The sequence below is a fragment of the Leuresthes tenuis genome, unplaced genomic scaffold (assembly GCF_036924035.1).
Source record: "Leuresthes tenuis unplaced genomic scaffold, fLeuTen1.0.hap1 SCAF_6, whole genome shotgun sequence".
Lineage (NCBI taxonomy): Eukaryota > Metazoa > Chordata > Actinopteri > Atheriniformes > Atherinopsidae > Leuresthes > Leuresthes tenuis.
The window spans coordinates 10,638,635-10,662,141 of NW_027325360.1; the positions used below are offsets into that span (position 1 = coordinate 10,638,635).

Below are 23,507 nucleotides of genomic sequence, written 5' to 3' on the forward strand. Positions count from 1 at the left end.
CCTCTCTCCTCCAACACTCCCACCTATTCTATCAGCATGCAAAGAAATGTCCATGACCTCCTCTCAAATGGCTGCTCCTGTTTTCTTAGGGAAAATACAATCCTCCACTCTGTGTGTGAACTTAAACCCTCTCACTCATCCAGCACTCTCTACCATGCTGTCACCCTTGAACCCATCACAGCTGCGGCCGTGAAGTGACACAATGGATGTAGCAGCGTGAAAAGCCTATTTTAAAACGAATAAAAAGAAAGGACGAAATATTTTGGTAACTGGGAGGCGAGTACAAGAATATAGCTGAATAGTACAAGCATGTTGCATGAAAAGAAACTAATTTCATCCTAATCATCCTGTTGTTGTGAAATTTATGGAATCTGTCTGTATTGAGATTTTGATATGTGTGTTATTAGTTTTGCTTTTATTTCAAATTTCTCTGTATTATTTAGCAAATCCATTCTGATCTGATGGTGGTTCTAGATGTCAAGATTTAGAGGAGGAGTGCAGGGCTCAACCGCAGGCTCATAAATAAGACAGAGGCAAGCGAAAGAAAAAATGCATTTTTTAAAAATCAAACAAAAAGCACTGATGTGGCAGATGGTCCAAAGAAACAGTGAGCAACTTGCAGTACTTTCAGTTCTTAGTATAATACAGTACTAAACGATGACAAGGCTTTGGCACTGAACAAAAGTAACCAGGGTGTGTTTATACAGAGTGAACTGCAGAAAGCAAGACTGGAACCAAACCCAAGATTAACTTGATACTGTGCAATTTTAGCAATGCAAGCCACATTGTGCAAGCAGCATTACCACAGTTGTCTCACAACAATCATCTTTCATCATAATCCTTATGCATGTATGTATATAATGCATGTTTAAGGGTCATGTGGTCATTTTGTTGGCCATGACCTCTAAACACTGGTTGTACTGGGAGAGACGTTTATGACCAAAGATAGCCTGCAATAATTTTCTGACAGCGTCAAAGATTTTCAATGATCATCTTGCTCTGTGTTAACACCCTGCGTCTCCTAATTAGTGGTAACCAAAACAAAGCCAAAAAGTGTAGATGGAAGCTGAATGGCATAAATGTGCAAATAGTGAAATTCCAACTAGGAGGCAAATCTAACTGAGTTGTTGCAGCCAAAGTCTGCATGATGTGTCCTCCAGCTCTCACCGTGAACCTAAAAAAAGAAAGATGGAGCACGGAGGCATTACAACCTCTAAATAAATAGCAAACCACACATTCAATCCTGCAGTTTATAAAACTTTAACCCTTGAGAAAGGCCTGCTATGAGTAATCGGGCTTCAAGGTTTCGATTTGAGGTTGAATTGAACTAGGTTGACATTAAAATGCCATGAACTTGTGAACCTGAATGATAAAAGGCCATAAAGAATATTCTCCCACCTTACGAGTTACTCAAAAACAATCTGTGTTCCCCAACAGGATGTTCAGAATAGTTAAAAACATATAGGAGGACAATGGGCGTATTTCCTTCAAGAAGAACTCAAATTAACCCATTTTAGGAAGAAAAAATAATGAATAAAGTGATCAAGTTCTGTTGTTTCTTTTCAGTTAACTGAATCCAATTAAATCTGTTTGAACTCAAATTAATTGTTGGTTTGTGTTGGTTTAAATGTGGTGATAGATGCCTTCTCCTTCCTCTTCGTCAGGTACAGCTTGCTGTCCTCAAGTGTCCCTCAATCAGTCACTCGCACATCTACACACACACACACACACACACAGTGACTGATTCCTCCCCTGTCTTTTTAATACAAGCAGAGCTGAAATCTCTCATCCTTCCCTTTTTGGAAGAAGATAATGATGCTCGTTTCACAGCTCAAAGAAGTCATTAATGTGTGACACAGCTTTAAATGTAGGATATCAAAGCGCTGCAGAGAGCCCCCACCTCCCACCCCTCCCCCACCTCCCACCCCTTCCTGCCCACTAACGGGCACAACCTCGTTAAGACGGCAGAGACATGAATTAATCATCAGTTCTTCTTGTAGCAGGGCAGGAAATTGTTAGCAGCATCAGCTGTTGCAAGAAATGTCCCTTTGAATTGCGCCAAAGTATAAAGCTTCTTGCAAATCTTTCATCCCATTACAGGATCACTGTCAAATTTACTTCACTAGATAAGGTGAAGGATGTGCTCCCTCCTATGTACCCTCATCCAATCTCTTTCAATGATGTGATGGTGCTGGCAAGTTGAAAAATGGGAGAAGAGTAACATTAGTAAGTCAGATATGTCAAGGACAGGTATTGTCAAACGCAATATACATGGCTGGGAATCCTAAAAAGGCTATGAGAATCATATGAGCCTTATAGAGTGGACGTGCTCCAATCCTATTAAGTTAGACTATCACTGAAGACTTGGCATAACTTGCAGAGGAGCAGAGGAATCTCTGCTCTCATTGATTCTTTCATAGTTTTTACTGAATCAGCTGCTTGTCTCAGAAAGATCAATTTTTTCAGTTTAAGAGGCAAATTTTCCTTTCATTGTCTTTTTTTGACAAGGTGTGGACTAAATTTACAAACTATGACCATATATTAATGCCATCATTTTCCAAACTGACAAATTTTCTTTTCTTGTTTGTTCACTGCTCCCAGAAGAAAGAAAACAGACTTCTGTACAGTTTCTCCTTTTCTATTACAGTATGTAATAGAATGTAATACCTTTTCTATTTGACAGGGGTCTTTATTAAGTGGCTTGAACTGTGCTTTTGCTTTCAGCTACTATTCAGGTCTTCTTCTGTGTAACATTCCTGCTGTTTATAGAGGTAATTGTCCCTTTGTGGACCTTTAGGGAAATAAAGATACACAGCAGCATATTTATTGAATGACTCATAGTTAATTTGATATACAGTAAGCTCTAAATATAGTCCATGGAAAGGAATAACATTATTCACCAACCCTCCCAATCCTTTCAACGCCACCACCTCACACAGTGCCGAGGTTCAGTTGGTAAAAAAAATTGAAAAATCATAAAAAAAATTGTTCTCTGGATGGGAAAATGTGCCACCTCAGATCAGATGCTATTTGGGGTTTCAAGTTGTAACACAAAGATTTTTACATCTTGTTTACATAGCTCTATACATATGAGAATCAACCAGCGGCTGCAGTAAACAGCGAACACGAGTAAACATTAACATGATTGTAATATTGTTGTATAGATGTTGGCATTTGGTCTAAAGAACTGCTTAGCATTAGTATATCATAGAGTTGCTGGTCAAGCTGCAGACTCATAGTCGCATTGATTGCATTTGTAGTGCGCTGTGTTCAGAACGAGTCTCACACACTTGTTTTGGAACTGCACTGACCATCCACTTTTTTTTAAAAATCTTCCTTCAAAGTTTCCTGAAGGTGCTGCCAGTGCTGTTAAATGATGAAGTAATTAAGAGCAGCTCCAGCAGAGGATTGTAATGGTTAAAAGTAAGTTGCAAAAGTAATTCCAGCAGACTACAAGGCATGTCTAATGAAGAGTATACTATCTTTGCACCATTTGGACCAAATCCACCAGCAACATGCTTCAACACATGAAAGCTAATGTCACCCTGCAGTTGCGTGGCCTGTTGTTTAATCCAGCTTCTGTGCTCGTCAGGAAAGTGGCAATTTACATGCTGAGAGTGCTGTTGATATAAAACGTTGAAGTAGGGTGGCTCGTTCCCACATTGCATCCCCACCTTTCCTCCTTCTCTCCCACTTTTGGCTGTGTGAAGTGCTGATTGGAAAACCGCAACAGGAGTATCATTCACTGTAATGGTAGAGCATCCTCCTCCACAGACCTCACTTATATCACTTAATCTACTTTAGCAGTCCAGCGCTGTGCTCTGCATGAACACAGCACATTCACAATGGGAGGTTAGCCATAGACTAGTGTTGACCTGTCAGGTTGTACTAAAATGCCACACTAAAACACTTGAAACCCTTGCTTTTCACAGCCCACTTAATATGGATATAGAATAGGCTCGATGCACACTACTAGTAAAAATTTAAGCATATATTTTCATTGTGAGTCTGTATATTAAAATGGACACAAAAGATTAATGCTACAATAACATCAAATCAGTTATTTAGGTACTGTATCTAGATGAGTATGGATTCATAAATTGGATGGAATATTCAAACAAATTCTTAATTTCTTTTATAAAGCAAAGAGAGGTTTCTTACGGGTTTAAAAATTCAAAGTGTATTTGAACGTCTTTAAAGCAGAATGTATCATAATACAGTCTTACTCAAAAATGTAAGATAGGTTTGCTGGTCCAGCAGAAAATGCAGCAGTTCCACAATAAATCCTCAAAAATTGTTTTACGTGGCTACATTTTGTACAACATGAATATGTCACAGAATTTATGCACTGCCTTTAAAGATCTTAAAAAACACTTGTGAGAAAGTAGGAAGATCGAGCTGTCAGACCTCAGATCCAGCCCTCATCTTGGATTTTGGTTTCCTTAGTTTTATAATAAACCCTTTTAACTCCAAATGCACCATCTTGACACATTTTCATGTTATCTCCCCTGAGCCCTGCCTGAGTTGGGTCGTAACAGCCTGAATCGAATGAGCAGAAAAATGCTGCATTAGGATACAAGTCAATTTTATCCAAATACACTCCACCACAAGATGTCACCAACAGTAATACAAACTTGAGTTGCTTTATTATCTGGAACACTCAGCAATTACTTTGTCACTTTGTTTGGTTTATTCGGGTTGTTCAAATGAATGTAATCAATGATTGGTTAACATCGTAAAAAAAAGCAACTCAATTCTGATAAGATCTTACAGATTTTCAGAAGAGTAAATTAGGCTCAGACAAAATACTCCACACAGTAATTTATTAAACCACAGACTAGAAAAAAGAGAGCAAAGGCATTTTGTACTGAATGAAAAAAGCTCAACAGAAAGTTTCTTTCTGCTGTAATCTCCGATAATTACATGTTTGCAGTCAGTTTGTAACACCTTCATAAACTCAGTCAAGCTAGGTGCTCTGTACATCACTTCTGTATGTATCAACATTACTGTCTAAGGTCATGTAACGGCTAGCAATCAGATGAGACAAGAAACATTCAGGTTTCACTGTTTATATGAGTGTGAGAACAATCAAGTGTATTCCAATACTTTCCAGAAGAAAATAGAAGAGTCTTAGATATAATTCAAGCGACTGTCACCGGATTGTATAACTCAGTCAAGAGCAGAATAGCAAGTGAATAAATCTAAAGTGAGGATGACTGCAGTAAGGACAAAAAAGAAGGCAAATGCAGTGAAAAAATAGCACTACTATGACCTGTCCACTGTGTGTAGCTGGCAAAAAATATCTGTTATGAGAGTAGACTATTATCATATGTGGTCTTCTCTGCATGAAACTCATTGGATCTTACATTCTGGTGAGATGACTACACTCAAAAATGTGCTTTTGCATTCACATGGGTTGTTATGGGATGAATTCTCCCTGTTTGCCTTCAACTGAAAAAGATATTTTTTTAAATCCAGTGCAAGAAAATATCAAGGCTTTAAAAAGCAGATTTGATGTATATCAATTTGCAGCAGACCTTAAGGACATTCTGAGAAATATGGGGATGAGTTAAGACTTGCATGAGAACCTGTTTTTCATACTGTTTAAGTAGTGGGACCTTAAATATAAAGAAGAATAAAAAAAAAAATACAAGTATGGCTCAGGCAGGTTCACACTGAGCGCTGCTGTCTATCAATTTTGAAAAAAAAAGAAAAGATTTTTAATCATATTTGTAATTGTTGTCTTTTTTTATCCATCCTCAAAGACATCACTGTGAGAGGCTTTCGTTGCAAAAGAAAAGAAAGGAAGAAAGAAACAATGAGTAGTAATAGGTTTGAGTCTACTTATTATCCACTTATGATGGAAAAGGGTGACTTCATCAATATTACAAGACAGCTCTGATTTACATGACAGCGGCTCATATATACACTGCAAAACTGGCAACCTCATCACAGTTTGGTACTAGCTTCATTCTTTGTCTTCCATTTAATAACATCGTTTTTGCCCCCAGTAGGCCGAGAACTGAAAGTTAAAGCTGAAATATGTAAGTTATGATATCAATCTCTGATTACAGCTCAGTTTTAACATTTCCAAACTGACCTGAAAAGTCTATAAATAACCTGACCTACCATGGTTTATTACAAGTGGGTAAACCATCAGGTCCAGTTGAAGCACACAATTTAATGACTACCACTTAAACTAAACTACAAAAAGTTAAACTGAGCAAGTAAATAATTAGTGAATTTACCATGCATGTGTTCAGCAAGCAGTCAATGTGAAGAGACATTTGGTCATGAATATTTCAAGGGGGACAGCTGACACAAACTGAAGTGGATCATCTTGGCTGCTGTTACTGTTAACTGAGCTTTTCAGCTCGACCCATCTTTTAGTGTTGCAGGATTAACACTTAAAAGCAGTAGCCCCATTTTCAAAAACCTCTCCATCAGAAGCCACATATCAGCTCTTTGTGCTGTTGAACAATAAGCAGGACAAAATGACAGAAGCGTAGCATCATAAAGGCACTGTGTTATTTTCTTTAAGCCAACAGAAGTAAGTCCAAGATAAATCCAGGCCCTACTGCTAACCACTTGTTTTCAGATAAAAGCCCAAAAGTCTTAACAGAAAACCCAGTCTAGCAATGAAAGGAGGTTGACCTCCAAACACCAATAAACCAGTTTTACTGAAATCTATCGGGGGGCCAGGGAGCATCCAGAGGAGTCTAAACGGAGTGGCAGAACCGAGTGCAAAGGTCAGTCAGAAGTGAGCACACTGAGGGCAGTCTAGTTAGTTTGTCCATTCAGCACCCACAAGGTTGAAACATGCATACTACACACATGCACACAGACAGACTGAAATCACACCTCACTCAGACGCTGGATTACAAGAGAAAATGACAAAAATAAATAAAAACATTTAAGTAACACTTAGAAAATACAGTAAATGGAAAATACAGTAAATGTTGGCAGTAATGCGCACAAGCTCTGTTTAAATACATAAATTAGATGATCAATTCAAACTATATGAAGTAAGAAGCTGTTACCAGCCGCTGGTTAGCCCATCTCATAATAATAAAGAACCGTTGCAGAAAGAAAAGGATGTTTTACACAAAGAACAAAGTGTTAATAAATCAAACATGTATGTACAGTAAACATATTGTTTTTGGACAGATCTTTGTAACCAGTATTTATGCTAAGCTGCACTGTGCTAAACTAAACTAAACTAAACTAACTGTCTCCTGGCTTTCAGTTTACATTTCGAAGTGTTACTAACTGTAATTTTTCTCAATGCAAAAAGAGTGAGGTGTTTACTGTGTTCAATTATTCCAAACTATTATTATTCTGTCCTTGAAGGTGTTCTGAGATGTTAGGAAACCCTTTTAAGATAGTTTGGAATGTTTCCACATAAATCACCCCTCAGCATGCTTTTATAATGAAATTATTTTAGATTTTTTTTCTTTTCATATTTAAATAAGAAAATATATATTTAAAAAAATCTTAACAGCTTAAAAAAAAGAACAGCACATGAAGGCAAGACAGAATCAAAACAGTAAGATGAAAATATTCCATTAGGAGCTCACTTTAAAAGCATTTCGATGTTGTTCTTGACTGATTCCTCATATATTTGCTTTTAAAAACAACAAAAAAACATGCACACATTTGCATGTGCCTAATTGCTACTCCTGTCTATCATGTATCTTCTAAAGGAATGCGTCTGTCTCATAAATTTATACTACACCGCTGTGAGATGCAAATAGGCGTACAAATGATGCTGGCAAAGAAAGGTTCACAGCTGTCTCTGGATATATAACAACAACAAAAAAAAGCAATATAATTTTGAGGAGAAACTTGGTGTTACTGCAGCTTTTTCTGCAATGATCCTAATATTAACACCAACATGAGATATTAACATCCTAATTTGTTGTTACTGGTATACAGTGCAAATTCTTTAGAAAGATATTCTGAAGTTGTCCATGACTAACCACCCAGTTTACCTTCAAATTAAAGCCTGCAGGTACATACAAATATCAGGGCAAATACTGTACTACGTGAAGAAAAACATTTGTATCACAACTGAGAGGCTTGTGTCATATCTTAAACAAGGAATGTTATCTGGCCACACCAGATTTAGTGCACATGGACATTCACTCATCCTCATAACTACAAAAAGCCACTTAAAAAAACAAATAGAACAAAAAAAATAATAATTGTGTGCTTAGTTCCACTTGTTCGTTTTGATCCACAACCAGCCAGAAGGTCAAAAGGTCACAATCCAAGAAAGTGTTTGGTTTGTTCCATTCAAATTTTACACAAATTAAAAAATGTACACAGACGAAGACATCAGGTCCAGATGCAAGGATGACCTTCTACATTGGCTCTCCTAGTAGATGACCTCGTAGACTGTTGCTTTTTTGTCTCCTGATCCTGTCACAATGTACTTATCATCAATGGAGATGTCACAGCTCAGCACCGAGGATGACTCCTTTGACTGTGAAGGTAATAAAAGACATGTGCAGATGTAAAAAAAAAAGAGCAACAAGTATTATTACCATACATGTGACAGAGATATTTGACAGAAGACTTTCTGTATATCTGAAAAAGATTCTCACACTTACTCCTCCTTCTATTCTCTGTTTTCTGTGAGACAATGATGAAGACTTCTTATTCAGATGTCTGTGTTGTAAACACTTGAAGGTACTTCTATTTACTTCCTGGCGATGCAATTGTGCTGTGTTTGGCTACTTAGCTACTACTAATTTATGTTTATATTCTTGTTGCATTCTTGCTGACACTAACCTGGAATATGCTGGCTCCATACGGGGTTCTCCATGCGTTGAGCAGATTATCTTTTCCTGTGCTCACAAACCACTTCCCTGCAGAAAATGGTAAAATAACATTTGTACCCGTCTCTCTGTTTGTGAGCATACCATTTATTTAGTACATTATCTAGTCACTTGAATCTCACACAGACATTAGTAAGCCTTGTTTAGTCACATCACAGGACATGTAACGCTAGCATCCCGCTTTAAATTATAATATCCTCACTCAATGTAGTTAAAGGTACATTGTGTAGAGTATAATGAATTCTAGCTGCAACATTGCAGACTGCAACTATACACTGTATAGAAAAGATGGACATAACCACTGGGCATGCACCATAACGGCTAACGGCTAACGAAGCCAGTGACTGCAAGCAGTTAATTTCAAAGACTAAACCTAACCAAGCTACTTCGGTGCCTAAATCCAATCAAACAGAGTGAAAGTAAAGCGTGAGAGTAAATAAATGGTTTTTGTTGTAAAAAATAAATAAATAAATAAAATAAAAAAGTACTTCAGAAGTACTGGTCTAGACAGGAGTGAAACTAGGACGACCATCTCCATTCCCTCCTGACAACATACAATTTTATACCTCTGGATTGTATTGGACTCTTACCACAATGAGCAAATCTGAGTGAAAGCACACAGCTTTCATGCAGATGCAGCTGGTACTTGTCAGGTTTGGTGACATGCAAGACCTCCACATTGCTATTCTCCATCCCCACTGCCAGCCACTCGCCCGTTGGACAATAGCCCAGTGAGAAGATCTGCAACCAAATCAAACAGTCCCATTTCAGTGTAACAGCAGATACAGTATATGAAAATGGTGGGTGACTCATTTAGTCAAATCTTATTCTTGAAACAAACCAAGATTTTTTTTAAAAAAGGAAAAAAAATATTTTATTGGTTGACAAACCTTGTGAAAAATGTGCTATATATTATTTTGTGCTAATAAAACTGCTGAAACTGCAAAGAAAAGAACATAAGAACTCTATCAGCCGTATCTCTTTGCCCATCTGCTCTGCCCTCTATGAACTCACCTTAATGCACACTCAGATCCTGATGTGCACACTGATGTTGTAAATGGGTCTATTCAGAAAATTGCAGTAATGGTCTATTATTCCTGCTTTTCTTCTCACCTTAAAAACTAAATTCTAACTGCAAGCATTATTACTGTTAAAAGTACAAAAAAAACTGTCTGGCCTTAAGTGTGGGTTAAATGCTCTGAACTGAGCTTGTAAATTACTGCAATAGATCAAAAGCTGAGACAGTAATCATATAAACCGCAAATGGCAGTGGCTTGTCCTATGATGGACAATTTTACCAGTCTGTGACATTCTTACTTTAACTTAACCACCAAATAATGATAAAAGGCATTTGTACAAAACCAAGCTCTTTGATCACATTCAGAAACTTACACCTGCAAACTGCTGGTACAGACTTTAAGTATACAAAGGGTGGCAAAAGCATTTGCTAGCTTGTCTTTGTGAGTTTCTCGTGTACCTGGGAGGTGAAGTCATGCTGTTGCAGCTGCCGCCCCTCTCTCAGATCCCAGGACCTAACAGTGTTATCCAGACCCCCAGTCCACAGCTTGGTCCCATCATTAGAGATGTCTATACAACTGGCACCATCAGTGTGGCCCTGGAACTGCCTGCAGGATAGCACAAAAAAGCCCATGAAGGAAGGAAAGAAAAGTGTTCTCATGTTTATTTAGCATGTACAGTGCTGTGCAGAGACTCCCCTCATTCCTTTATATTTTGCTTACAAGGTGCCGCACTCTCGTAATATTTTATCGTGGTTTTCTTGAGCAATAGTTCTCCAGACTTTCTAAAAGTCTTTCAAAGTTTTTCTCTGGACATTGGTTGCATTTTCACGAAACCATGTAATTGTTATGTTAGTGAAGCCTCTTAACACAGACCTATGAATCTCTAAAGTATAATAAAGCACCTTATTCAAGGGGTGACCAGTGTCGTATCAACACATAACAATTTAGCATCAAATCAATTTTGAATTGAATCTTTCTGCACTTTGTTTAGCAGCCTCTCACAAAGGACAATAATTGGTTCCCATTTATTTAGTGGCATCGTTGAAAGATTACACAGATAACATAGTTTTACAGAAATTAAATAGTATGATCGCACCAACAAGGTTTTTCAAGAGCAATTAGCCAAAAACTTGACATATCTCAGCACAGGATCTGAAAGTGATGTCCTAATAAGAAAGAAATAAGAAATAATAATTTATAATTAAATAAATTTTTTTTGTTTGAATGAACATTTACTGTTCACTGAAGCCTCACCAGAAATGGTCTCAATGGAAGGATGGCTGTCAAGAAGCCATTCTTAAGGAAAGGAAAACAGAGATAAAAGGCTGAGATATGCCAAAAGAAACAAGAACTGTACTGAAAATTCAATGTCAACAGGTTACTTGTGGAGTGATAAAGGTGGTCATAGCAAAAAATCAATCAACTTCAGTAAAATAGGGCAAACTCTGTTTTATTATTACACGTTTCAATAAATCAGAAAATAGGAATGGGAAATAGGTACCATTTCCTGTTTTTCCCATGGAAATATATAAAGAAATGAGGAGTGGCTCAAGGCTTTTGCACATTATTGCAGGCCACATGCTGCAAGATCTGTAGGTTGATTTCAGAAAAGCCAAAATTTTAGCCCCAAAACCAGATGTTTAAAGGTAACTCTGCAAGACTGCTGGGGGCACGAAATGGACTAGAAATCAGTGACTGGTTTTATTGTCTCCTTTTAGTGATTAAAGCTCTAGCTTCAACGTGATATCACCTTCACTCTCATCAATTCTTAATGAGTTTTAGGGTTTGGGCAACGGTGTCAGTTTCTCCACTTGTTGTTCAGACCTAGAAGTGCTGAAAAAAGTGTCAGTTTGCTGCCGCACAGCTCAACAAGACTCAACAACAACTCAACATGGGCATCAGTCCTTCCAGTGGTGCTGAGCTGCAATATTGCTAGTTCTCCCGCATGGCTCATTGAACAAGGGGCAAAAACAGCATGCAAAGCTGGTTCTCATATCAGTGGACCACTCATAGCTGGATTTAATTAGCTGCTTTAATTAGTTTTAATGAAATTTTTGTCATGTTTGTCATTTTCATCATTTGGATTATCATCAACTCCTCAAATAGCAGCCTCCTCAGCAACCTACCTGACCAGAGTCTGGTTGTGGAGATCCCAGACAGCTATGTTTCCATCGGAGCAGCAGGAAAAGCAGACTTTGGAGTCAGGGCTGATGGCAAGGGCATAACATGCCGGTGCTGATGACGTTAGTTCTGCTTTGATCCGAGGAGTTGGTGTAGCCAAATCCCAGATGGACAGAGTGCTCGCCTCGCCCCCAACTATAAGAGTTCTTCCATCCGGAAGCAGCCGGCAGGAACGGATGTAGTTATCTCTGTTCTGATGTTACAGATAGAGTAAAGTCATTCAAAAGAATCATCTGACTTGTGTGTAACTCATAACTGTCCTAAATGTAAGAATCAGCGTGTTGGACTCACAAGGCAGTCCAGCTGGGATACAGGGGTCTTGTTACCAGGGTGACTGATGTCCCACACCTTTACACAACCCTTGCCGCCAGTGTAGACATGACGCGTGGGGTTACTGATGGTAACAGCGCACACCACCTCCCCGTGGCTCAGAGTATTGATCTGACGAGCATGGCGTGGGATGCCAGGCCCGATCAGTGCATCTGGGGGAAAAGGCACAGGCTGCATTTGTCCATCAGCACTCACATGAAAGGAGTAAGCCCTGAAGGGACCAAAGGCGGGGAAAGAAGAGAAGGTAAGTGAGGTAAAGCAAGAGAGACCAAATGCTCATTTTGTTCATTTTCTTTCAAGGAGGAGAGAAAACATACGGCTTTCCTCCAGGAATTCCTGAAAGATTGGGAGGAAGTCCAGGGACACGAATGTGGTGATGAGGATCAAATCCTACCTAAAGAATTTGAGAGAGTGTCACAGTTTGATAGCAGCTCAACAGCACATGAATGTAAAAGATTAAATAGCAGTCAGAAGATTTGAATATTTCTTTATTTCTACAGATATATTCTAAATGTGGTTACATATTAGAGGGAATGTGTCAATGAGTGTTCAGGTACCACTTGTGTGCGTCCATAGGCTGCCACAGCAGCTGCAGCCACTGCACTCATCTGTGGTGAGATGTTATGCAGGCCGGTGTAGGCTGCCCCTGTTCCGCTCAGCTCTCCATTCATACCCGGATGAGGAACCATTCCAAATGGACCTGGGTATGAGCAGGGCACTGCCAGCGGCGTGCGAAGACCAGGAGCTAAAAGACAGGGCGAGTATGAATTGTGATTTCTGTAGTTAAATTGCTCACGTCAGCTGTGTGGGAATATAAATATAAATCGGTTATTAAATCTCAAACATTATGCTGTTCCGTCAGGAAATGACCTTTTAAGCACATTTTGTGCAGCCATTGGCCTACTTCCCACACTCACCTAGAGTCTCAACCCCTGTCGGTTTACTGGGTGCAGACCTCAGGCCCGGGGTAGTGGTGCTGCTGGGTGTGGGGGCCTCAGAGCGAGATGTGGGGGTGCTGGACTTCGACACAGGGGTTGTGGATTTTTCATTCTGCAACATAAAAAAACAGGAGAAGTCTTAACAGATGATTACAAACAGTGGGAATTCATAGATAAAAGACATACACAGCCATAATCAAATCCAAGAGGAGATCGGTAACACATAAAAACAAGCAAATCAACAAATTATCCATGGTTTTGACAAACGTATCAGTTATTAAATCAATTATCTACAAAACTGTATGCAGTCTTGCTTCCTACACTTGAGTATCCAATATTTCACATTGAATCCTCCTTTCCCAACAGACCTACTATCCAATGAATGCTTCTGATTTTTACATTTTTTTAGAATGCCTAAATATAGAAAACTATCCTGAGAAATAATGAAAAGGAAGATCAGAGGGATGTAATTACCCAAATGACTCACCAAATTAATCTCTTTGGACTTGGATGAAGGTGTACTGCTAGAGGAGGCGATGGAAGATGGACTCAGGGGTGCATCTTTCTTCACCAAGCGATTTTTGTCCAATCCATTCTCCCGAGGAGAGTGGGCAGGACTTCCTCGAGGAGATGCTGGATCCTGTGGAGGGTTTGCACACATTAAGACAAGGGAACAAGAGTCATCTTCTTTTTTTGAATAGATAACAAAGAATGCCATCATAGCAAACTATTTAGTACCTCATTGGAGACATCTACTACCAGGTTTTCATCACTCTTCTCTCCATCACTTTCCTGGGATTGACACAAAATGTTACTTTAATCTAAAGAGAAAATTCAGGAGTAATTTATTTGCTAGCAAGACTAGTATAAACTACTGAGTGTAGCATTTCACTGACATAAAAAAAGTGGATGACAATCAGATTTGGAGATGTTCTTTTGTTTGACAAGAAGAACAATGTTCAGAGATCTGAATTAATGTGTTTAACTAGAAAAATGTAACCAAAAACCTAAATGATGGACTCAATAAAATATGAGAAATAAGTTAAATAATACATAAATAACTTTATTGAATCATTCCTCTGTTAATGTTTGTCTTTGTCATTTGTAAAAATGGCTACAATTCAAGAATCAAAAGCATACTTTAGATATGGGCCATAAGGTCAGAAGTAGTTGGTTTACAACCAGATCCGAGCCTTTACTAGGTTTCTCTCTGTGTGAATCTATTACCAAGTGTAAAAAAAAAAAGATAATGGATTACATTTTAAAATCTGGCACTTCCCTTTTCCCCAAAAACGGGTGAGCTCAGATTTTCTAAAGCTGTAGCAGTAGAAGGGCCATGTGATCAAAAGAGATATTAATGATTCAGCTCTCCGGTTCCCTGGTCTTTTGATCAAAAACAATTTGTTAAATAATTTATCTTCTCTCCTGTTCAGAAAAGGTTGATCTGAGCATCTTCACTCACATAGCGTGTGGAGGTCAGCTCCTTATCATCTGTCTTCTGTTTTTTGCTGTCGGATGAATAATCGCTTGAACTCCGGTGCTTCTCTCCAGTCCGAAAACTGGCTGACGGAGAAACAGATGAGCTCTACAAGAAAGAATAAACATGAACAGATGCTGGAGTAAACTGACCTCTGTTTTAAAATACATCAGCTATGAACTGTATATAATGTGTACATTTAAATATGGAATACCGAGTGCCTGAATTGATTTGTCTCGAAGCTCTCTGAAGCAGTTTTAGACTGCGCAACTTGCAAAATGTTTGTTTCATTTTATATATTTTTTGGGGTTTTTTTGTTTATACTGTACAGCAAATAAAAAATCAAATATTGTCCTATTAACTACTGTTAATAGGGGGCAGCTATCTCAGGCAACCTTAAAATCTTCACAAATAAAACTATTCACTGCATAGGCTCAGAAGAGTTAACCATCTAACTTAGAAAGAACATACAGAAACAAAATCCAAAAACCCTTGCCCTCTGTCTTGGGCCCTAGCTAAAAATGGACATTGGCTAAGTGGAAAACCTGGAAGCATATCCTCTTTATAAAGTGATTACTCTATTCATATGTATTTGTGTTTTACACAAAACCATCACATTTTTTAATAAACAGAATTGCAATTATAACAATTTTCTTTACATTTTCAATATATCTACCTTTAGCTGGAGACCTAACTAGCACACACTGTGCTATCGGTCAGCCAGTCATTCAAACAGAAAAGCGAAGACGAGCCGTGTTAACATCACAGTATGCAAAATTGGCAAATGGCAACTGGACAAATGTATCGGCTTATGTTAACTGACTAGAGTTCATCTCCAGTTGATTTTTTGGTGGTTTATAGGACGTTTCCGTCTCCACATTGTGGAAGATGGTATATCCTTTGCGGGATATATCGCAGCCAACTTTCCCTGCACTTAGCTCACACTGTCCTTATCATTTTCACAAGTTGTAGTCAACAATCCAGACTTTTGGGCAAACCAGAGGGGGGCTTCTGCCGATGTGCCGTAAAAATGCATGATTGTATTAAATGGAAACGGCACGTGGGCAAGAAAGGACTCCTCCGCCTTGCTTTCTGTCCATGGTGCGTTTGAGGCTATGCACTCATCAGTTGCTGGACTTGCAGAGCTCGGTTGTGAAATTTTAACAAAAAGCCCAATCCTACTCCTTAGTTAGATTGCCATGTCACTCTCAGAACTCGACTGCTTACCAAAACCATTTAGGTTTTACCTTACTGGACCATGCAAGAAAAAAAGCGGTTCAGCATCGATGAAGATCTGATTACACCATCATGGCATTAGGCGCAGCAAGTCCATTGATGTCTCTCTTTTCTAATTAAATATGGCATCCTTTAAATATCATTACTAAAGGATTAATCTTCTTTTGAGAAGTAAAGATCAAACTAAGGTCAACTAAACATTTCCCCTCTTGCTCTACATGTCTCTGCAGAGCTCCCCCTCTCATTGGGAGGCGCTGCTTACCCGGCAGATGCCGGACAGGGAGAAGGAAAATAAAGGAAGACCTTTAGCTCGACCTTTCCACTAACTCACGCTTGTAACCTTTCCGCTGCCCTTTGCCGTGCTGCAAGTGTTGATGACAAAGATTCTGTGTGGGGGAGGAATGAGATTGCGTGTGTGTGTGTGTGTGTGTGTGTATGTGTGTGTGTGAGTGAGTGGTTGTGCAACACTTGTCCCTGTTTACATTTTAATACTCTGTATGTGTAAATAATCTAGAGATGTCAGAGTGTGTACAGGTGTGCGTCTCTGTTTGAGCGAGACGGAGAAAGTTGCCTCCTCAGTCTCTGTCACCTTCTTAACAGACTGATTAGATTAATTAGCCTGCAAATTAGCGCTTTCAAAAACAAAGCAAATTAATTTAGCTAAAGAGACAAATGAAGGCACCGCCAGCAGTACAGGCATTGTGTCTGTGACAAACTCTGTGGCGTGGCTGAGTGAAAGTATTAATTCTCATTGACATCATAATTATATTAGCTTCCCATGACAAATTGATTCTGCAAGTCCTGATAATGATATCTGTACCAACAAGCTTATGTTTTATACACTGTCATATCTATACATGTACAATTATTTTGTAGTTATATGCAAAAATACACTTTTTTTTAAGCTGACCATCTGCTTTTCATAGATTTCAACTATGCCCACCTTCCTAAGTTCCACTAAGTGAAACCATGCTTTATTTTGACCATCACAACCCAAATTAAGTTTCTCTGGGAAAAGCACATTACCCATTGCCCTCCACAGATCCAGTTGTGCTGCACTCCCAGGGAGCAGTATTGTCACGATTCTGTTTTAGGCATTGGGTTCTTTGCTGGGAAACAATTGTTTTTCTTGGGTCAAATATTTTGTAATGCAGCCAAAACTCAAGTGGTAGAGAGGTCATATTCCAATGAAAAGATCAGTGGTTTGTTTTTTATATTCCAAACCAACATCAAAACATAACAACCATGAAAGCACTGTCTGCTGAGTTGCCAGCCAACTGCCAGCAAGGAAGAATTATCATGAACTGCGCAAGAGGGCAGCACTCTCCAGCTCAGAGATGGGCTGTAGTCTATACAATATTAGACAAAAGAAGTCAGAAGATACCAGAAATTAAAATCATAAACAAAGCACTGTTCTTATCATTGTCACACCACTGTTGTGGTGAGTTCTGCTCACTACAGAAGTTTGTGTGCATTCTTAGGACATTACGGTAGAGTACTTTGTTGTAGAATGGTGTCAGTTTATTAAGGCCAGTTTATTAGATTTGAAGAAGATAGAACGAGCCAGACCAAAACTAAGGAGAAATGGCACCAAACGGGTGAATACATGGACTCACCAGTTACCAAGAACAGCCAATCAGAATGATCCCTCTTGATGACAGGCTCAAAGGCGATTAAATTTGCTGAAGAAAACTATTAATGAAGTCTGACCAACGCATTTCCCACCGAGAAGACAAGAGATATGTTCACCAGTACTATATTTTCATAACAGCTGATAGTGTGTAACAGCCTTTAGTGTGGACCTTTTATCATTTAACTGCTGGTTGAAAAGCACCATAAGTGAAAATTCAACATTCTCACATGGGAACATCACCCAGATTTTCAAAACAAATGTGGCAGCAGATTAATTAATGCTCTCATACCTCCTAATGTGGACTCTAAGAGGTACTTTCAAATTTACATGACAGGAATCACCCAGGAAACAAGCACATGTTGACTTTTTATATGTCGCTTTTTTATAATGCATATATTACAATATTGCTCAATGCCAAAGAGGCCAAAGAGGCAGCCAGTGCATAAAAATGTGACACCAAAGGATGCTGAACAAGAAGCAGTGTGGGATAAGAGAACATGTTGTCCTGATTTGATCTTGACCCTTTCCTTTTGTGGACAGTAACTCAATAATTTCACAGTTTGAGATTCATCCATATAAGAAATCCTGTTTAATCCCCTTTGTCTATAAGCTTTATCTTTTCAGGAACATACCATTTCTGCAGAAACCCAGGATATTCAAAACTCTTTACTGAAGTAATATGGTTAAATCCATCTCTAACCATGTTATTTTGTTTGTTATTCTGCAGCCTTAACAGCATGAAAGCCCACCCTCCACACAACAGTCAGAGCTCCTAAAAGAGCATACCAGCATTAACACAGAAAAATGGACTGCAGCTGCAAAGCTTGTTTGCAAGTGACAAAACCAAGCCAGCAAGTACAAAAGGAGAAATCTACGAATCACAGCAGTGACCACACAAACACCAAGCTGTGGTTTGTGCAGTCCAACAGATCAATTGAAAAAAATCAGTCTATAAACTTGAGGAAGCCTCGGCGGGAATCCATTCATCATCTTTTTATAAACAAACAGTACATAGTCAAATGTTTGATTTCACCTGATTATTTCTAAATGGCATTAAAGTAGAAAAAAAGTGTACTGTGTACTGTAAAAGTGTAATGAGAAACCCAGGAGCAGATCTGCAGCACTGATAAATGAACCATCTCTTAGTGTCATTTTCATTTCCACCAAAACCAACAAAAGGTCTGAGGAGGCGATGTCCTTGAAGGCACCATGACTGCTTAATTGAATGCCTGTCTTGGAAAAAATAAGTCTGAAGACGCACAAGCGTGTGCCATTTATACCCTCTTACCTTTATCAGTGTGTGAGGTGCCAACGCCAAGGACATTAAGACACAGATGTTCATGCTATTCACACACACTGTACTGTGTGGACTGTTGCCAAGGTAACCGTGGATCACTGACAAGGGGCTTATTGGTTTCATGGAGTGACTGTTGGCTGGCATGTCAAAGAGCATCTCTGTGTGTTTGTGTGTGTGTGTGTGTGTGTGTGTCTGTGCATTCTCACATGGCACTAATGAAAGGCATTCATCATTCTGGCCTCTCTGTCTTTACCACAGATTTCTGATGACCTCACATGGACACACAATGCTAATTGCTCCCATCACAGTGCTCACATCTCTGTGTGTATGTGTGTATGTGTGTGTGGTTGAGAATATGCTACATGGGGGGCAGGGGATAACATAATAAAACATTCCCCCAGTTTCCACCAACCCAAAACACCAGAGAACACACACAACCTTCTAAATGTGTGTGTGTGGATGTGTGTGCTCAAGCTTGTGAGCTCAGGCTGCCAGTTTAAAGAAATGCTAATCTGCTCATTGAGAATTCAACAAACCAAATGTTTGCCTAGGGAAAAATGCTCCGCTTAAGGGACTAATTACTACAAGCACTGGATGTAACCATGATCTGTAGCGCTGCCTCTTTCTGCTCCCTTCTTCCTTCACTAAACGAAACTACTAAGCCCCTTTTCCCTGATCTTGTTATTTCCATTTCACCCAGTTCAGCTTTTCTTGCAAGTTGTCATCATTTTGACACATCAGACATTTTAAACACAGCGAATATCAGAAGCCTCTAATTATCTGCTCACGGGAATGTCGAGCCATTACTTAATAACACCAGTTTAATAAGCTACATTCAAGACTTTTAGAACATATATCAGCATGTCTGAGTGGGCAGTTTGTGTGAGCATATGAAGATTTTTTCAAATCAGACTCTTTTCAAAATGGATATCTGTCTTTTTTCCGTGTTTTAATGGTGTCTTTTACATTATCAGTAAGATATTGGATTATGACATTGTTGCTAACAACATGAAAAGTTCCTTATGGGATGCCATGTCTGATATGTGAGTTGATTTTATGTTTTATAAGACCCGTCATTGTCAATACAGTTGATGAAAATCAATAAAGTAGGAAAAAATAAAGACACATTTGCTTGTTTACTTTCAGCTGTTGACAAAAAATTAATTAATCAGAGCACTCCTCTATCATTTTATACTGTAAGCATATCATCTGACATAAAAAAAAAAAGATCAGAGAGTGAAGGAGCAGAAATGTAGCTTAACCAAGAATATTGTTTTGAAAAGGGGAGAAAAACATAAAAGACTTACCTTGACTGAGTCTCTGTCTGAGGAGGTAAAGGACAAGAGGAGGAAAAATATGAAAAACACACAAAATAGAAATATAAATGTTCTACGTAAAAGACAGTTCATGAAGTACATGCACACAGAAAGCGATACAACTTGAACTAGGTTTGTATTCCTTGTGGTTTTAATGGAGATATTTCAGCATTAATGTACTTTTCTGCCTTAACACACCACAATACTTTCCAATTTGGGTAAAGGAACAGTTACGGCCGAGACATTAAATCATATTTAACACTATCATCCCTTTTATACTCATACCGTGCTTTTAGTGATTAGAAATAATTTTGTTAGAAATACCTACTAATAAGCTAATGCTCAAGAATTTTTCACCGGTTCCGTACCTGTCCTTTAACCTGCTGCCTTTAAATAAAACTTGTGATTACACACAGGAGGTTGTGCACATGAAATGTTTTGTATTAAAACAATAAGTCAGTTGAAGCTACATTTGATCAGCTCTGCAGTTTGACCAAATCTTCGCTAACCAAAACCACCAATTAGAGCAGGTGACAGCTAAAGGCCACTGAGACTCACAATGAAACAAGCTAAAAAAGTGTGCAACTGCCTCCTTTGGGACTATAACATTTTTCTTCATGCAAATGTTTCAATTAATTTTTGAAAATGTCAGCATTTGAAATTGTAAAAATGAATGAATACCACCTGAAAGTGATATCTCAAGAAGGAACTATTGTCTTTAAAAGAAAATTTAGAGAGTCCGTGTGCGATACTCAAACTTTTCAATTAAAAGCTCAGCTGAACTTGACAAAGAAAAAAGAAAAACAACTTAGCAGAAGAATGATAACTTCAACACACTGGTACTGTGTCAAAGAGATACAACATATGTACACAATAGAAGAAACAAAGTTGGATTCAAGGTTAAAAAGCAACCCGAAAACTGGAGTGTACAATGGCATCCATCAGGTGTGGAGACCAATGCCACTCAACTCAGAGTTAGAGCTGAGTGACAGTGGAAAATATCACCATAGGCAATTAGTCATAAATGCCTGCTAATTTCAATGCTGACATAATCTGAATTTTGGATGTTGCTTTGTATGAAGATCAGTGTTTACATCCAAAATATCATTAGATGGGAGTAATTGAATAAATGACCTTGGAAGCTTTAAGACTGACTTTATTATTTTTAATTCCCACAAATATATATTTCTGTCTAGCGTTTAGAGCTTAACACGCATGCTTTCTGTACATCTTTGCTCTTCTAAAAAAATAAACTATGAAAACAACAGGAGGTTTTAACAAACTTATTCCATCTGGACTCTGCTTAAAACAGCAAACAAAACGAAAAAACATGAGTGGTCATGAGACACATAACCAAGTGAGTGGAGAAATCTAATCACATTAGGTTCAACTAAAAGGGAATTTGCTTTTTTGCTTTTTGCTCTCAATTAGTGATTATACATAGTAAAAAGAAAATATGCACCCTGTCACCCTTTCACTGACATTGTCACTGGGGTAAAAGAGAAAACATGATGTTATAAAACTAAATCTTCTTTCTAATACAGCCGTCATGTGATTAAACGACTGCAAACTAAACTCAGTAACAGATCATCATCACATTTAGACATATGTATGTCTTAAATTGCATCAATACTAACAATAAGGACACTGTCCAAAACAGGGGTGATCAAGGTGGTCAGGAGACATCTAATTTGGTAACCAAATTTCAAAATTGAATGTAGTAAGAAATCCAGTTAACATAGTTTTAAAGTCATAAAAGACAAAAAAAAATCTTTTCCCTGCAGGCACACAATCATTCTTAAAAACTCTGGAAATGGAGTTGCATTTTTATTGATCGTGTTCCTAATGCAGGTGAGCACTACCAGCATTAGCAGCTGTTAGCTTTACTGCAGCTACAGGGCAAGGTTAACTGCTGGGCAAAAACCCTCAAAGCCATGCTGCAACAGAGTAATTAAGTGCTTGCAGACATGCTTACGCACACGCGCACGCGCATAGTCTCTATGAACGGTAATTAAATACTTGAGCTCAAAGTTGTTCTTTATGTACAAGAGAAAAGAGGCATCATGGTGGTTGTATACTGCTCCCTGTTAGACCAATTAAATTGGTATAATGGCAAACCACTTTTTAATTGTTTTGACTGCTGTTTATTCAGAGCACAAACGATTAAGTAGCAGTACACATGATGATTATTCAAGACATGCAAAAGAGTTTTAGGATCCTTCAGTTTGTGTCTATTTACCACATATTTCACAGACTTAGCATCAGAATGAAAAGAAACATAACATTGATATACAATGACATGTCACATACATTTCTCCCTTGATCCATTTACTTTTTTGAAAAAATGGGACAGCTCCACTGTGGCCCTGTGATGGACTGGTGACCTGTCCAGGGTGTACCCTGCCTTTCACCCAATGACTGCTGGGATAGGCTCCAGCCCACCCGCTACCCGACTGACGGATTGACGGTATAGGAAATGGCTGGATGGGACAGCTCCACTTTAATTGATTCATTCTAAGTGATGACTTTTAGATAAAATGATTTGTGGGGCAGAAACAATTAGCTTAACAATAAACTTTAACCGAGGTTGGACTGAAACCCCATAAATACATGTCAAAGCAATAATAGTGATCATAAAACTCCCATTGTGACTGTTAAACACATAAACAATCAACGATGCCTGTCATTTCAGATATGTACAATGCACAGAGCGGACCTTACCTCTTGCATGTTCGCTGTTGTTATCGTGGTGTTTCCTCTCATCTTTGAGCGGCAGCTGGTGACTCAGCACAGAAGACAGAGCCAGCAAGCTGGCAGTACTGGCCCCAGGGGGCAGAGGGGGCTGGAGTCCCGCTGGATGGGGGGTGAGCGGGACTGGAATGGCATGGCCGTGAGAGAGGTGCTGAGCCTGGAGCTGCTGCTGCTGAAGCACACACCATAAAGCTAATTAGGGCTTGAAGGAGAGGGGAAAAAACTTAGAAGGAGCACCACGTGCTACTTGAAACATTTAGCCTTTAGCCTGACTGGTGTTGCATGTCAGAGGCTAATACAAAGAGGCTTTCATTACCTGAAACATAAACAGTCTTTGTGATGAATAGTGACAACTAACTTTAACTCTACTAAGTCAAATTAGAATAATAAATTCCCATAGAGAAGACACCTGTGGAGGTGACTCTTTTTTAAAAATTCAACTACTTTATAAGATAATCTCTCATTATGACTTAATGTTTTAATTGTAAA

General features: G+C 38.7%; 2 protein-coding genes across 4 annotated transcripts in view; both read right to left on the reverse strand.

Annotated features, from left to right (window-relative positions):
* tars1 (threonyl-tRNA synthetase 1) overlaps positions 1-23,507 on the reverse strand; it is a 133,480-nt gene that overhangs the window by 102,568 nt on the left and 7,405 nt on the right. The window lies entirely within an intron of this gene.
* The window catches only part of LOC140309595 (transducin-like enhancer protein 4), a 35,579-nt gene continuing 18,972 nt past the window's right edge, over positions 6,901-23,507 (reverse strand). For 2 of the 3 annotated variants that reach the window (XM_072387516.1, XM_072387514.1), the window contains exons 7-20: positions 22,989-23,190; positions 20,259-20,275; positions 14,771-14,893; positions 14,047-14,100; positions 13,796-13,948; positions 13,288-13,420; positions 12,928-13,115; positions 12,688-12,764; positions 12,332-12,581; positions 11,986-12,233; positions 10,318-10,465; positions 9,431-9,581; positions 8,794-8,870; positions 6,901-8,485 (exon numbers count right to left, since the gene is read on the reverse strand). In XM_072387516.1, the coding sequence (XP_072243617.1) occupies positions 8,378-8,485; positions 8,794-8,870; positions 9,431-9,581; positions 10,318-10,465; positions 11,986-12,233; positions 12,332-12,581; positions 12,688-12,764; positions 12,928-13,115; positions 13,288-13,420; positions 13,796-13,948; positions 14,047-14,100; positions 14,771-14,893; positions 20,259-20,275; positions 22,989-23,190 (1,929 nt within the window). In that variant the 3' untranslated portion in view covers positions 6,901-8,377. The remainder of the gene's footprint in view (positions 8,486-8,793; positions 8,871-9,430; positions 9,582-10,317; positions 10,466-11,985; positions 12,234-12,331; positions 12,582-12,687; positions 12,765-12,927; positions 13,116-13,287; positions 13,421-13,795; positions 13,949-14,046; positions 14,101-14,770; positions 14,894-20,258; positions 20,276-22,988; positions 23,191-23,507) is intronic. The other variant, XM_072387515.1, reaches the window with a different exon arrangement.